Here is a 16,385-nt window from a genome sequence, read left to right as displayed (position 1 = left end):
GCTGCAGTGTCACAGTGTCTCCATTATTAATGAGTCTCCATTATTAATGAGATTCCAGCTCTTGCAGCAGCCCTGACTCACCAGCCCACGCCTGCTCCCCAGGCCATGCTGGTGAGAGCCACCAGCCTCGACACCCTGTGCCAAGCCTGGCTGCTGCTCTTGGCCACGGGGCCATCCTGCAAGGACTGGGGAAGGAAACCTGGTTTTTGTGCCATGTCCGGCCAGCCCTCCCACCAGAGCCCCTCAGGGACATGGGAGGGAGAGAGGAAAAACCTGCCAGGCAGAGCAGTTGTTACAGGCAGGAAAGGAAGGGCTGGAATAAAAGGTTTGTTTTCACAGCTAAGGGGTGTTACCTGTGGGGAGCCATTGAGTGTGTCCACAAATTATCTGGAAAAGGGCAGGGCCAGCAAAGTGACCACGTTTGGCACCAGCACCGAGCTCTTTGAGGCTGCTGGGTCCTTGTCCCTGAGCAGGGGACTGCAAGGCAGCCAAGGGAACTCAGGAAAAGGCAGGGAAAACACATAAAAACCAGTCCTAACACTGATAGCGCAGTGGCAGACTGACTGGTACAACTCCTCCCAGGAAGGGAATCTTGGGTGTTGCGCTAAATGATGTTTCCAAAATGCCTGGAGCGGAGAAAGCAGAAAACTGAGTGCTGGGAATGAGCAGGGAAGAAGCAGAGGGTGGGAAAGGAAGCCCTGGCACTGTGTGAGCTGGTGATGTGCCCACGCTGGGGATGCTGCCTGCAGCTCTCCCCATCTCCCTGTCTCCAGAGGGATGTGGAAGAGGCTCAGAGAGGGGGAGCAGGAATGCCCCAAGCTCTGCAGGAGGAATGGCAGGAGAAGGGATGAGGGAGAGGGGTGTGATGCAGATCTGCCCTGCCCTGGGAGGTGTGTGAGGGCAGGGAGGTGATGGCTCACCAGCCAGGCTCCAAACGAAACTACCTGCAGGGAAGTTTGGGACAAGGAAAAGGAAGTGGTTCTTGGTGCAATGTGTAGTTAAACCATGGAGCTCCTCACCACAGGATGTGACAGATGCAAAGCATTTAAACAGGAACTGGATGAATTCATGGAAGAAAAATCCTTTGGGTTATTAAAGACAAAGAACTGCCTTCCTTAAGGCTGGGGGGAGCTCAGGGGATATTCTTGGGACAAGAATACTGCAAAAATCAGCTGTGGGCCACAGCTAGAGGCAGAGTATGGGGCAGCTGTGACATGGCTCTGACCTGCTGTCCTGAGATGGAACCAGAGATCAGGAGCCCCCTGGACACATGGCACACCATTCCTCACCCCAGGAATGTCACCTGCTGCTCCCCAAGGCTGCAGCACATCCACCCTGTGTGAGCACTCAGCACTCCTGCCTTCCCTTCTGGACTGAGATTTCTGTCTCTCTGCAGAGGGGACTCAGGTCCCACATGTCTGAATTTTCTTGAGAAGTTTCAAAGGGAAAAATCTCCTCAAGTGATGGCAGGTGGGATCCCAGGAGTGTGGGAACACAGCTGGCTGTGGGGACACACTGTTCAGTCACCACACCCTGTGTCCCTCTGGAGGCAGAGTCACAGCAGGGACAGCACAGGAACTGCCTCACTTAGGAGAGAGGTGATGAGTTTTGAGTCACAGGAGATTTTGATTTTCTCCCCAGGTACTAGTGAGGTTTGGACTGAGCCAGCAGCACCGTCATCAGGGTGAGATGTCCTTGCTGGGTGACATTTCTGTGCCAGCCATCAGCCACCAGCTCCCAGACCCACAGGAGCTGCTCAGGAAGGAGTGTGGGTACGAGAGCTCAGGCAGTGACAAATAATCCTGGCTGTATTTTCAGCCAGTCTCAGAGCCAACGGGACCAGGCACAGCACAGTGACCAGCAGAGCTGTGCTCCCACTCTGCAGCCAAATCTGGTCCCTGCAGCTCTGCACCCCTGCCAGGACCTGCTCCCCTGGGCAGAGGATGCTGCAGAGGGAGCCTGTGCTGTGCAGAGCACAAGGGAGGTTCATCCTTGGCTGGTGCTGCTCCAAAATTTGCATTTGCACCCTGCTCTTCAAGGCACCCAGCTGCTGAAAGGGTTTTTAAGATATAGTTTTAAGAGTAACATAGTGAGTGAACTGCCTGCTTGGTTCAATAACACCCAGTAAAAACACCTACTACTGATATATCATTATCAGCACCTACTGTCTGTAAAAATTGAACACCACAGCCCAAATTAAGATTGATTAAAAAAATTTCAAACAACAGCCAAAAAGCACACATGCTCTAAAAAGGCAAAGTCAAAGAGTAACTATGTAAAACAGTTCCTGGAATATAGAAAATAGTTCATAGAAAAGTTTGAAGATGTATGATAGGTCTATGAATATACAACAGGCTGATAAATTTAAAGGGTGTCTCCAAAACAACAAGTGTGCTCTTTGCTGAATGCCAAGCACCCAGCCCTTACAACATTTTATATTATTACTGGCTTTTATTAAACTTTTTTAAATCTAGCAAAAAAATAAACCTTGTTTTTCTCATCATTAGTGCTGAAATTCGCTGAGGACCCATCAGTGAAGGAGCCCTTGACAGAGCTTGTTCCCAAGTGCATCCAAGCAGGACAAGCCCATCCCTCCCTCATCTGCTTGTTCTGCTCCCCAGGCCCTGAAATGGGACCCACATGTCCTGTTTGCTGCCCCAGAGGGGTTGTAGGGCAGGGCTTTGTGCATCCAGGGGTTGATTGATTCATTAGTGATATTTCCAGTGCTGTGCTGACAATGACATGTGATGAGCCTTTCCCCTCATCTGGCACTTTCCACCCTGTGCTCTTCCCAAATAAGCTCGTGATGATCTCTGGAGGAGGGGAGAGAAAAAAATTCAGCCATAATCAAACAGCATCTCTCAACCCATTGTGGGGCTTTTTTTAATCTCAGCAAGCATCAGCTTTTGAATGACCTGAAAAGCTCATTGAGTAGAGATGTTCAGGCAGGAAGGAACTTGCTTTAAAAAAATGGAAAGGGGGTGTAATGTCCTGACAGCTCCAGCCTCAGCTCCAGCTCATTTCTCCCCAAAAAAAAGAAATAAAGAGCACCCCAAAAAGAGGTGGGACAGACTGTGCTCATTTGTTTCTGCCACTGGAGAGCAGCAATGCCCAGCAAGCACAGCCAGAGGCTGCACTGGGACCTGCAGCAGACACTGCACCAGCTGCTCTTGTTCTTCTTTTCCTCCCTGGCATCCTAAAGCACAGCACACGACATGTATAAAACCCATGTTCCCTAAAATGGCTCAAGAAATTGCACTTAGGAGGATGATTTACTCCCAGGTGTATGAGCTGTCATCCAGCAGCTGAATTATTTTGTGTTAGAGCAGACTCACCTCAGTGATTTGAACCTGACTGATTTAAGCAGCCACAGAGGAAATGTGCCTTGGCTGCCAAACACCAGAACTCTGCACACCAGCGGGGTAATTAATTCAAAAGCACCAGAGAAGCTGCTGCTGAAGACTTCTCCACAGCACTTGACATGCAGTGAATCAGCTGTGCTGCTATTTCCATCTTTTTGGGCCCATGACTTCCTCAGATTCTCTTTCCTCACCTCCCAGTGCATCCTCTCAAGCACTCAAAACATTTTCAACCCTGACATCACTGAAAAGTTTAAGCCTCAGCTCCACAGACACTGCAAGAAAATCTTCCAGGGAGCAAGTCCACTGGTGGAGCTTCAGCTGTGCACTACCAACATTCCTGTGAATCATCCAAATTACTTGAAAATCCTCCTTTTCCTCTAGTACTTAAAAAAAGAAAAAAAATCCTCTCTCCAAACAGCCAAGAATATCACAGTCTGAGGAATTCCCCTCTAACTTCTTACAGGTTTGGAAGTGGCACTGGACACCTCCCTGGACACTTTGGTTCAATCCAAGCATTGCAAGAATGAGATTTGTGCCTCTGTCCCAAAGCCAGGTGCCATCTCCAGGGCCTGTTGTGTCCTTTCCATGGCTGTGGATGCTGGGATCTGCCTGGAGACACGATGAGCTCAAGGGTGAAGGTCTGGCATTAGTGGGGGAGTCTTTTCTGCTCCCCTGCAGCAGAGCTGGAGATGAAATCCCACGATTTCACGGCTGCTCACATCCCTGCTGAGGCAAAAAGGCATCTCCTGTGCAGGCTGTAACTACAGGGGCTGACAACTTTTTGAGGGTTGCGTGCAAACACTTGGAGCAGACGGCCCTGCCAAAAATAATGGTGCCTCTTGCCTCGTGCCAGCACTGGCATTGAAGCTCTGCACTGAGATCCAGCCTGGCAAAGGCTGCCAGTGTCAGACTGTTCCGGAAAAACAGAGTTATTTTCAACCTGGAGCGGTTCCCTGGGCTGGCTCCCCACAGCCCTGTGCCAGTGCAGGGGAGGGAGCCCCAGGAGGGCAGGGACAAGTGGCCCTGGTGGCCAGCAGCACCTCTGGGTGCCCTTGGCGTGGGTGGGTGTCCAGCAGGACGCTGCCCATGGAATGTGGAGGGACAGGATCCCTCCTGGTGAGCCCCACGTCACCCTGCTCTGCAAGGGCCACCTAAGGGACAGGAGGGTGCCAAAGCCACCTGTGCTTGGGTAGCAGTGTCTGAAGATGAGCTGCCTCTCACAGGGTCCCAGAACAAAACTGGTTTGGTTCCTGCTGGCACAAGCTGCTCCTCTCCAGCCGTTTTCCCAAACACCATAAGCTCTGCTAAAAATAGCTGCATGGAGGATGAGCTGAGGTCAGCTCAAAGCTGAAGGCAGGGCTCAGCAGGGAGGGCAGAGGTCTCTGTGTGAAGGACATGCTGCAGGTGTGAGGTGTGTGCCAGGACAGAGAGGTGTCCCTCACCAGGAGCTGCTGGGGCTGCAAAGTGGGACCAGATCTCACTGGCACACGTCCCTCAGTCGTGGCAGAAGCTCAGTGCCCCTCCTGGCAAAGAGCAAAGGGATTCTGAGGTGATTTTGGCTGCCAGGACTCAGTGACACCCATTGGTGCTCTCTTGGTTTTGCCTGTACTGGGTTTTACTCACTTACAGGGAAAATGGGGTAAAATTGTCTTGGGTTCTCCATCTCTCTGAGACAATAAACACTTCAGAGAGCAGGTCAGAGCTCGGGATGAAGATAAGGGCTGCTCACACCGGAGGCTTGGTTGTGCAGCAGGACTCCTGCCCTGCCTTTTGGACAGGGAAGAGAGAGGATTTATTCCTTTCACTCTCTCAAGGGATGCAGATAAAAGATGTTTCATAGTCTCAGTGGCCTTGAAAGATGTGAAAAACAATAATGGACAGGAGGTTGGTGTTGTCCCTGTGAGCAGGGAATTCACAGATTCTCCTGCTCTCTCCTGGTGTCTGCAGAGCCCCTTTCCAGGCTGTGGGAGTTGTTCCTTCAGTTTTCCAATCTGTTGTTCTGCCATGTCACTGCCAGCCTGGGACAACCCTTGCACTGTCCCCTGGAGCTCCATCAGAGTCACCAGCCTGGCAGAACATTAACCCAGAGAAAGCACCAGGAGAACCCTTTGGAAAATTTTCTGTAGGTTTAAAGAGTTGAGCTCTTGGAGGGTCTGCTGAGCTGCCAAGAGCTGGGCAGTGAGAGGGGAGAGTATGAAGGACAGAGGATGAAGAGACCACCCTGAGTGTGAGCAGCAGCGAGACCTTGGGTCAGCTCAGCTTGAAATTCCCCTCCCAAATGACATTTTCAGAGCCAGTTAATTAGAATTTTAAATCCAATCTCTGGACACAAAGCTGTCTCCTGGACACAGAGTTGTCCCCTGGACACAGAACTGTAACCCAGACATAGAGCTGTCCCCTGGACACCAAGCTGTCCCCTGGATACAGAGCTATAACCCAGACACTAGCTGTCCCCAGGACACAGAGCTGTCCCCTGGACACAGAGCTGTCCCTAGACACAGAGCTGTCACCCAGACACAGAGCTTTCCCCAGGACACAGAGCTGTCCCTAGACACAGAGCTGTCACCCAGACACAGAGCTGTCCCCCAGACACAGAGCTTTCCCCAGGACACAGAGTTGTCCCCCAGACACAGAGTTATCACCCAGACACAGAGCTGTCCCCCAGACACAGAGCTTTCCCCAGGACACCGAGCTGTCCCCAGGACACCGAGCTGTCCCCAGCAGGCAGGAGGTGGCAGCATTGCCTAGCCCAGCAGATCCTGCTCTCCTGCACAGCCAGGCATGGGGCTCTTTGCTGGCCCAGGAGCTCCAGACCTGTTTTTCCAGCTCCTCCAAGGGTACGTGACTCAAGCCAAACGCCTCCCAGCTGCTCAGATCCCATCCAGAACAGCCATTAGCACAGCCCCAAAGGGCCACAGAGGCACATCAGCCCTGAGCTGTCTGCAGATCACAGGGGGCACCTGAGGACACGGGGCTCTGCTTTCAGCAACGGCTGTGATGTTCAGATACCTCATTTGCCCTTGAAGCTCCAGCCCCCTGAAGCAGTGTGTGATGCATCCCAGATCCCCCACACGAGATCCACAATCCCTGTGAGTGACAGGAGTGAGGATATTCTTGCCTGCACGAATACTCCCTGACAGAGCCGAGGTGGGAATGAGTTGGAGGCCAGCTCGTTCTCGGAGCATCGTTTTCCTTCTGGTGCATCTGGCTGATTTTGAGTCATTTGCATTTCAATTTTTTCATCAGAGACACAGAGAGAGCTGTAGTAAAACCTTGGATTTAAGCTCCTTGAAACACAAGGGGAACTTGGAGATGATATTTGTCATGCAGGGCATTGCTGAGTGCCAATCTTCCCTCTCCAATCCTCTCGGTCTCGCACTGTGGAGTCATCTGCAGCTCGCTGAGTCCACCACAGGAGGAAACTGAGGAAAATCACAGATTTCCCTTCCTGCCTCACAGCCAGATGGACACAAGCCAGAGCTCTTTTGCACTTGTGCAGGCAGAAAGTGTTTTTACCAAGCTAGAAAGCAGCATGGTGAGTTCAGGAAGAGCTTCTTCCACCGTGTGGATGCTGTTCTTTGAGAGAACTCCTCCACCTTCATATCCTACTGATATGTCCTAACCTGGACCTCTCCATCTCACTTTTCTCCAAAGCAGTCAGCTATTAAAAAAAAAAAAAATTAAATCCATGCATAGACAGGTCTTAAAATCCATATTTTTATTATTTCCATGGCTTTGGGTGCACCAGGCAAGCTGGGAGGCAGTTTCTGCCTGCCTGCCTTCAAAGCAGACACCCTGAGTAGGCTTTCCTTCTACTTCCATGAGCTACATTACTGGAGGAGCTTTCTCTCTCCTGCAGACTGAATCATTTCCCAAATGTAGCCTTGCACGGCAGAAGACGCCGCTGTGACAGGGAGTGATGATGATGAGTCACCGGGAATTCACAGTTTGGTGTTTCTGCAGAGGGAAAACTCACAGAGAGAGAGAGAGAGAGGGGGCAATACAGGAGATTTAATTTCTGACAGACAGCAAGGAGCACAAGCTGCTGGGGCAGGGTGACCCTGGCCAGGAGACACCTGGGTTTGGTGGCCAGGTGAAGGTGACACTGCAGGGATGTGGCTGTGATGGGTGGCTCTGTCTGTGGTGTCCTCGTCTGGGGGTCACGGGCTGCTCCTGGTGCTCACCTGGAGAGAACACCCAGCACTGCATTGGGAAGGGAAACAGGCACAGGGAGAGGGGCTGAGGGTGAATTGTGCAGCAGGGAAGGGCGATGGAGCGCGAAAAGCTAGCACCATGATCCCCTTGGGAATGGGATTGTGGCTTTGAGGGAATTGCAGGTTTGTTAGGGTTGGAAGGCTCCTCTGGAGATGGGCCAGGCCTGGAGCAGGGGGCATGGGAATGGATCCAGGTGGGTTTGGGATGTCTCCAGAGTGAGAGACTCCACAGCAGCCCCGGCAGCTGTTCCAGGGCTTGGCCTCGGTCATGGAAACAATCACAACATGCCAGGATCGTTTGGGTTGGAAAAGATCTCCCAGATCATCGAGTCCAACCTGTGACCGATCCCGCCCTGTGACCCAGACCAAAGCACTGAGTGCCCCATCCAGCCTTGGCTTAAACACCTCCATGGAATGAAGTTGTTGTGTATTTATTTCTCCACAAACCAGCCCGTTAACATACACACAGGTTGAGGCCTGGGCTTTGAGAGAGGCTGGGATCAGCACCATATGTGGAGTGGTATCTCAGTGGTGGCTGACCCAGCTCCAGCCCCCGTTTTTATGACGGATCTCCCGGTGCCTCAGGGCCCGGGGGGTGTGTGGGCAGTGCAAAAAAACCCCTCACGACCCCCGCCCGCTGCGGCCGCCTGTCCCTTTAAGAGCGAGTGAGGGCACGTCCGCTTTCCCCGCCCTCTTCCGCCCGAACCGGCGCAACGGCTCTGTACGCATGCGCGCGCCCACAGAGCGACCAATCACCGCTCTGAACGGAGGGGCGGGGCGCTGAGGGAGGGCGGTGATTGGCTCAGCGTGGCCAGGGGGCGTGGTCTAGGCGGCAGCGCCCAGCCCCGCTCCCAGCGCACCCCGCGCGGTGAAGAAGCGGCGGCCGCGCGCCGGGGGCATTTTGTGTCGGTGGCAGCGGCTCAGGCACAAGATGGCGGCGGCGGCCGAGTGAGCGGCCGGCGGCCGCCGCGACCCCGCGAGTCCCCCCCTTTCCCCTCCCTGCTCTCACCAGCACCTCGCGGGCCGCTTCTCCTGTTTCTGGAGCGCGCCGAGAGCCGGGGAGCGGCGCAGAGCCGCGCAGGGGGGGCGCCCGCCCGAGGGCCCCGGCTGGAGCTGAGCGCGGGGACCGTCCTTGGCTGCGCCGCTCTCCCCGCTCCAGCCCCCTTTCCCCTCCTCGGGGGCGGCCGTAGAGCCCTCGTTGTCCCGCCGAGCCGGCCGGGAGGGCCCGAGAGCCGCCCCTCGCCATGGCGAGCAGCAGCGGCTCCAAGGCCGAGTTCATTGTCGGAGGCAAATACAAGCTGGTGCGGAAGATCGGGTCGGGCTCCTTCGGGGACATCTATTTGGCGATCAACATCACCAACGGGGAGGTAAGGGCCGCTCGCACTCCCCTCTCAGCTCCCCGGGGGCTCCGTGGCCGTTCCGAGCCCCAACTGCCCCCGGCTGTGCCCTCCGGCTGCCCGGGCTGGGCTCTTCCTTCCCCCCAGGGTTTTCCTTTCCCTTCTATGAGGGGCTTCATTCCCCTCCTTTCCCCCGAGGCTCTTCGTTCCCCTCTCCCCATCGCTGTCCTTTCCAAAGCAGAGCCCTGCGGTCGTGGGATCCCCCACCCAGCACTTAAAAGAGGAGAAAAGAGCCAAAAACCATTGTGGGAAAACATATTTAAATATATTTGTGTTTTGTGAGTGGTCGAAGTCGTCGTCCCTCGCCCGCCATGCATCTCTTCCTCTGCTCAGCTGGGGAACACTTTGTATCTTGTTTTATCAACACTAATAGAAACAAAGAAGATCCCCCTGTTTTTCCAGCTTTTCCTTTGTTTTTTTTTTTCTTTTCTTCCTCCCCCTCACGGCTCTGAGCTGTAAAGAAGAAACACCCACGTATGTTCTTCCTCACTTAAGTGGTTCTGAAGACTCCACATCTCTCTAGCTGAAATGCATGACCCGGCATGGATATTTACGTACAAATCACCGCGATGTGGATTCTATTGGAAGACGCCACAAAATGCAGCGAGCACGTCCAGCTGGGAAATAAATAATAAATACATACATACCCAAAAGTGTTTGCATCAGGGGTGTGTGATGTGGGGGATGTGGAATTGCTGTGCCCCTTAAAAAAACCTCGGTGGACGCTGTGCCCTGACTCCTTGTTCCCTCTCACTGCAGGAAGTTGCTGTGAAGTTGGAGTCTCAGAAGGCTCGGCACCCCCAGCTGCTCTATGAAAGCAAACTGTACAAGATCCTACAGGGAGGAGTTGGCATCCCACATATACGGTAGGAAGCAGCCGTGTGTGCCAGTGGTGTTTCTGGATGCTTGGCATGACTTTTTTTGGTCATGCTCCTTACTGTGTATTGGCAGTTGTTTTATACTTTGTAGTGTGAGGCAGGGCAGCACCGTGAAATGAAGTTTATCCATGCAGGATTGGGGCTGATAAGGGGGGAAATGCTCCATTCCAAGCTCTCCAGCTCGCTGGATCCCTCTGGCAGGCCCGCTGTCTTTCAGCAAGAAATTCTTGTGGCCATTAGAACAAAGTGTGAGGAGGTTGTTTCTCCGAGAGGCAGAGAGTTGGGAGCCGGCCCTGGAAATGGCTGCTTTCTTTTGTTGCCTCTCTCTCTCTCTTTTTTTTTTTTTTTTTTTTTTTCAACATGTCTTCCTGCTCCGCTCAGAAAATGGCGGCTGGACGTGATTAACCCTCCCCCTTCTCCTGGTGGGACAAGGGACGTGCTCGGGCTTGTGCCTTTTTCCTTTCATAGTTACGAGCCGCCAGCCTCGAGACTGCGGAGAGAACCTGGAGCAGCAATGAAATGGCAGCGGCTCCTTTCTGCTGCCCGCAACAGATGCGTCACCAGGGCTGGGATTAATCCCTCCCAGTTCCTCATTATGCGGCTCCTTGCTTCGTATTCCAGCTGAAACTTTGGGCAGGGTTGCAGAATTTCCTGATCTGGAAGAAAGTCGCTGGTACATGACTCCTGGAGGGGTTATTCCTCCAGGTGTTGTGCCCGATGCTGGAATCTGGGCATTAAAGAGTTACATGAAACTTCAGTTTTCTCCAGCCAGACTTTTTACAAGTTGTTCTTTTTTTTTTTTTTTTTTTGAAACTTTGTTAATAATTGTTTTTAAAGTTTTTTTTTTCCCTTGACACAATAGCATAAAGGATTTTTGTTCCTTGAGCTGCACAAACTATTTCAGTTTGTTCTGTGTCAAACTGTGAATTCCATTTCATTTAACCCTTCCCGACTTTGTACAGGATCAATAGTGGCACTTTAAAGTTCTCACGATGGCATAGCCAAGATTCTGTATTAATTCAGACAAAGCCTAGTACAAATCTGCATTTCTGAGGTTAAAAGCTCCTTCCCCCAAACAAGTTCTGCTCCTGAATGTGAGCTGGAGGGAGACAATGTTGTCCTGGCCATCTGTCCTCATCCACTCCAGCCTTTTGCAGAGATACAATCAACATACCTGAATTAAATACTCGCAGCTTCAACAGAGTTGCTGCTGTGAAAACAGATGCATTCTTTCTTTGAGAGTGCAGTTTCCTTCTTTTCTCAAACGTGGCTGCCTTTATTTCACAACTGAAAGAATAGGAATTGCAGTTTGGAAAGCTCTCATGGTATAGTTGCATGCTAAAACAGGGATAACTGGGAAAACAGCCAGAGCAAGCAGATATCAGGTGTTTCATCACAGAACTGGAAATGCAGGCATTCTTGAACTACTTTTTTGAAAAGTAAATGAGTGAGTGGTGCTGTAATGAGGCCAAGTTGCAAATTTTTGGCTTTTCCACTGAGATACTGTTTAATTTCTTGTATTTAGTTAAAATGCCCTGGGAAATACTGATGATAACCTTGCATGTTGAGAAACTTGCCTCTAGCTTCGATTACAAATTTCCTCTCTATTTGATGTTCTTGTACCTCCTAAAAATAATCCAAGGTCCAAAACCATTGAGAATGGATAAATGAGGCAACACTCACCAAACTGATTCATAAACTCATTGTGCTAAAGGGGTGTGATTATTGGATAATCAGTCAGTCCTTGCAGGTTCTCACAAAGTTAATCTTTGTATTTTTCTAGAAAAGTGTCTTTTTGGAAATACTTCTTTTCTGAAGCAGCATTAATTGTAAATTTATTTTTATGTGCCAGATGCTCCTTGAGTGATTTCTCTGGGCTGCTGGTATTGGTTTGGTGATGCTTGAGAAAATCTAAACCAGCATTTTTAGGTTTATTTTCTCCTAAGAGGAAGCTGAGTAGGGGAGCAGCACAGTGGTTGTGGCAAATATGAAAATGTTGAGTGTTTAGTAGAAGTAGAATCCATGGTGCTCTGAATCCCAGTCAATACTTAGGTCACTTTGCATGTGTCCCTGATAATCCATGTGCCACCATTGTGCTATAATAATATGCTGTCACATTGCAATAAGCTGTTCCTGGCTCTGTGTTCACAAGGATGAATCAAGCTGAAGGAAATTCAGTGCATTTGGTAAAATTCCTGTAATGTGACACCTTTAAACAGCAGCAGCACAAGAATTTGATAGGAAATGAAGGAATCATGCCAAGATTTCCCCATTGCCTTGCTTTATAAAGCTCACTCCACATCTTGGACACATCAACACCAAAATTTGTGTTTCTCATTTGAGAGTGAGGGACTTTATTTTTCACCTACTTAAGTGATGCACTGGCCAAAATCAACTTCCTGGAAGTTGCATGATGTGATTTTGCCTCACTCAAGTGGTCTCTGCTGTGGCTCTGTGACTCAGAGCTGATCTAATAAATGAGGTCTGGATTGCTCATTCATTGGGGCTGCTGATTCCAAAGCAGCCTTCTGCCTTTAGGTGTGATTGCAGCTTGGAATTGCAGGAACACCTGTTCAGAGTGTCACTGAAGTTATCTAGAGCCAAGCAGTTCTTTTTACAGCATTTAAGGTTGATTTGAGGGACTTTCTGGCTCATTGTAAGAAACCAATGAGCAAAAATCTGAGTTTGGGGTTAAGAGTTTAATGTTTCTGTAGGGTCAACAGTGAGCCTTCACCTGCTGTGGAGGTTGAGCAGGGACCTTGGTGCTTAATTCACCTGTAATAGAACATTAGAAAATAGCAAAAAATAAGATTGGTGTGAATGAATTGGAAATTTTGTTCTCTGAATACTCTAAACCCTTTTAGATCTTTAAATTTGCTACTTTTTGTTTCCTGACAGAGCAACAAAGTTTCTGAAATTAACCCAAAAGTTTCACAAAACCTTCATTAATACCCCCAAAATTTTTTAAGCTGTGTTTTATTCTCGATGTCCAAATTTTTGCTTAATTATTACCTGAACTTTTCCCAAAAGGCTGTTGAACCAAGCTTAACTTTGTGGCAGTGTGCTGTGCCTTTAGGACACAATGGGCAGCCCCCAGCATTCTGCTGCCTTTATTCTCATTGTTCTCCCTCATCAGCTGCCCTTTGCTTTTTTTCCTCTCTTTTTTTCAGTGACAAAGCATTTTGAGCTGTAATCTTGTTAACTGGACACTGATCCTATTAGTTGGGACTATCCACCTTTATTCCCCAATTCCTGGTGCTGCCTTGGAGAAATGCAGCAGAGTGTGTTTGATTTTTTTTTTTTTTTGGGTGTTTGTTCACAGCATAACTCTGGTAAAGCTTTATTCACAAAAGCAGTTATTCAGATTATGTGGGACAGCCTCTCTTGATTTTTTTGCCATTTATGGTGTTCATCCACTATTGGTTGTATCCTTGATGAAGATCAGCTATTTGTAAATTTAAAACCAAAAAATTACTCAGTGTTTTTTGAGTTGTTTTTCTTTTTGCAAAGTTCTTTTGCAAACTGAATGTCAGTCTGTACATTTCTGAATTTTTCAGTGCAATACTTGCAAATATTTTGATGTTGAGAGATTCTTACTCGAGTTTTCTGGGAAAAAATAATTATCTACAATACTTGTGCTTCTGGTTGATTACTGCCATGCTGCTGGATAATTATTAATAGAATCTGCCCCTATAAATCTTTATTGAATACTACCTGTAATGGAAAAATGTGCTCAAGGTTGGTAAGCTCTAAGAGTTATCACAGCCAGATTTGCCTTAAGCACTTTAAATGTTGTTTTTTTTTTAAGCAGTGCTTGAAAAGCTGTAAACACACCTCTCAAACACTTTCATTTTTAACTGTTTTCTCAGTGACTTCCTGCAGCATAAAACCTCCCAATCAACCACCAAAAAAACCAAACCACCATGAGAAAAGCAGAAAAACACTCACTAAACCCTCTAGAAACCAACCCCTCCCAAGAAAGGTTCTATCAGTAAATCCCACCATTAATTAACTTGTTGTTATTAGTCTGCATATTGAAGGGTAGAGCCATCTGATAGATAACCAGAAACTCTTCATGTGCCTCTAAATAAAATGGAGGATAATATTTTAATTGAATACTCGTGGCTCCTTTATTAAGAAAATAAATAAAATTTATTTCCTGTTTTCCACCACTCTAAACTCTTAAGTTCCTTGATCTCTATGGACTCTGTCAAAGCATCTAAGAGAGAATGCAGAGTTTGAATTTTTTTCTCCCTGCCTTAACTCAGTGTTTGGAGTTTGAGGTCAGTTTTACTCCTGTTGGAAACAAATGAGCAGAGATAATATTAAAATCTCCTTTTCCTCAGTGCTGTTTGCTGTCCCCAGTGTGGATTAATGGTTCACCTTCTCACTGAGCTGCACCTCCTGCCTTCTGCAGGGGAAATTCAACTCCTGCCTTCCTCCCAGGTGTTAATGGGGTTTCTTGAAGAGCTCAGCAGAACAGGGAGTGAGCTGAGTGTTTGCACCACCCCCCTGGGCAGATGAAGGCTCCTCCCTGCTCAGGGGATGAGCTGTGCTGGCATCCTTGGTGTATTGCTCTCAGAACTGTACAAAAAGTGATCCAGAATTGTATTTATAGAGTGGAGCCAGCTCCTTAGCGTGGGGTGTTCATGGCTGTTTCTTTATTTAGTGCTTGGGTGGCCTAATTCATGCTCTCCATGGCAACTAACGTTAGGTGACATCTGCTAAATATTGCACTTCAGGATTTCAGTCATGCCATATGATGTGAAGTTCATTTCTATTACTCCTAGCTGGCTAACAGTTAAGTGCTTTTCCAGTTTCAGGGGAGATAAAGCAGAAATATAAAAATGTGTCAATTTAGAAGTGAATCTGTGATGGATTACCTTTCTTTTGTGTGTCTGCATTTTTACAGGCATAATTCACCTTCCAGTTTGTCTGCACTGTCATTATTTGTCAGGAGCTGTCTGTGCTGGCAACATGGGAGCAGAAGAGTCTGAATCAGTCAGGTGCAACATCACAACTTTCCAGGCCAGCAGGGCAGTGCTTGTGATTGTTTTGTTGGCCAGAGAGCTTCTGTGCCTAAAGATAATGCTTGTACCCACAGGCACAGTTATTGTTTCCCTGATTTTTGTGAATAACCTTTTCCTGTATCTGTAATGAAGAATTGCACAGCTCCATAACTGCCTTGCTGAGCTGTTAGAGTCAGTGATTGCAGAGGTCACAATCCTCCCATCTTTGCTGCAGTCTCTGTTCTGCCCTTGTTGGGATTTGGGTTTCCTGAGTTGTGACAGGGTTTGCAGCAGTGATCCCAGTTCACAGGTTCTGTGTAGGACAGCTGCACTTTTGCTGGGACATTTTTCAGGATATCAGAGCTATGTGATTACAGGGAGGTCAGTGTTTTCTCTTTAGTGCCATCATCTGACTAATGCCAGTTTAGAGACTTTTGTGTGAATGACTTAGGGCTGGCAGGATTGGAATACAGTTCCAGAGTGTTCACCAGATCAGTGCCATTTGGATTTCTGTGGGATGTCTGAATCCTTTGTCCATGAGCCTTTCCAGACTTGCATATTCCCCTCATGTGCCTGCTGACTTATCAAACTTACTAATTAGGTGATCTCAGGTAATTTTGTTAGCAAGTTCTTTCCAGCTTGCTTTTTCACCTTACATTTTTGTTCTAACAGCTTTTTTTCCACCTTAGTTCTTCTGACAGTCTCCATTTCTGTCATGAGAACTCTTTCACTTGTTGCTTGAAAACCCAAGTGCTGTGAAACTTAATTCCATAGGATTACACAGGGTAATCATAGGGTCACACACCTTCATTTATGAACGTGGCAAAAGTCTGTGTAATGTCAAAGAAGTCAGACTCACCCTTTTTGTAATGGGAGTATAAACCTTTGTGGAAGTGTAAAGGTTTGAGTTTCAATATTCCAGTGTTGGAAGAATTGTCCTTCCCTGCAGTGAGGCAGCAGGAGATGTTTTTAATGTGACAAAAGCACAGCCTCCTGTAGCTCAGTTTGTAATTCCAGGTTGCCAGAGCCCTGTGGGAATAGTCAGTGATGGAGCTGACAGAAGCTTTTAGTGGAGGATGAGTTACCTGGCAAAGCAGGTGTTGATTGAGGAGAGCTTTTATTGGGTTGGAACAAAATGATCTTGTCATGGTTTGTCTGGTGGTGGGAACAGTTTTTTGTGACATTGAGCTCATGTTCTGGTTTTTTGTATGAGCTGTAGGCAAAGTGAGGTTCCTTTATTGCCTCCATGGCTTCAGAATTCTGGAATTTTGGGATTTCTGTACCAGTGGCTTCCAGCTGTCATTTACTAATTCAGTGATTTCCTTCATCTTGATCTGAATTGTTTTAAAAATGTGTATCTTCTGAATCCTTTAATTTATTTTGCACACATTTTGGGTACTTGTGCTGGGTTTGTACCTCATTGTAATTATTATAATTGCTAGTGTAGTGAATGAAGCTGGTTATTGACTGGAATTGTGTGAGTGACACAGTAGTGTGAAACTGGGCTGGAATTTCCTGACCTGTG

General features: G+C 48.5%; 1 protein-coding gene across 5 annotated transcripts in view; it reads left to right on the top strand.

Annotated features, from left to right (window-relative positions):
- Positions 1-8,441: 8,441 nt before the first annotated feature.
- CSNK1A1 (casein kinase 1 alpha 1) overlaps positions 8,442-16,385 on the top strand; it is a 31,940-nt gene continuing 23,996 nt past the window's right edge. For 2 of the 5 annotated variants that reach the window (XM_033072965.2, XM_033072964.2), the window contains exons 1-2: positions 8,472-8,943; positions 9,733-9,839. In XM_033072965.2, coding sequence (XP_032928856.1) covers positions 8,821-8,943; positions 9,733-9,839 — 230 coding nt within the window. In that variant the 5' untranslated portion in view covers positions 8,472-8,820. Of the gene's footprint in view, positions 8,944-9,732; positions 9,840-16,385 lie in introns of all 5 variants that reach the window. The other 3 variants (XM_033072963.1, XM_033072968.2, XM_033072966.2) reach the window with 3 other exon arrangements.

Source organism: Catharus ustulatus, chromosome 15 (genome assembly GCF_009819885.2).
Source record: "Catharus ustulatus isolate bCatUst1 chromosome 15, bCatUst1.pri.v2, whole genome shotgun sequence".
NCBI lineage: Eukaryota > Metazoa > Chordata > Aves > Passeriformes > Turdidae > Catharus > Catharus ustulatus.
Note: the sequence above shows the minus strand (reverse complement) of the source record. Positions and strands in the feature narration are given on the sequence as shown.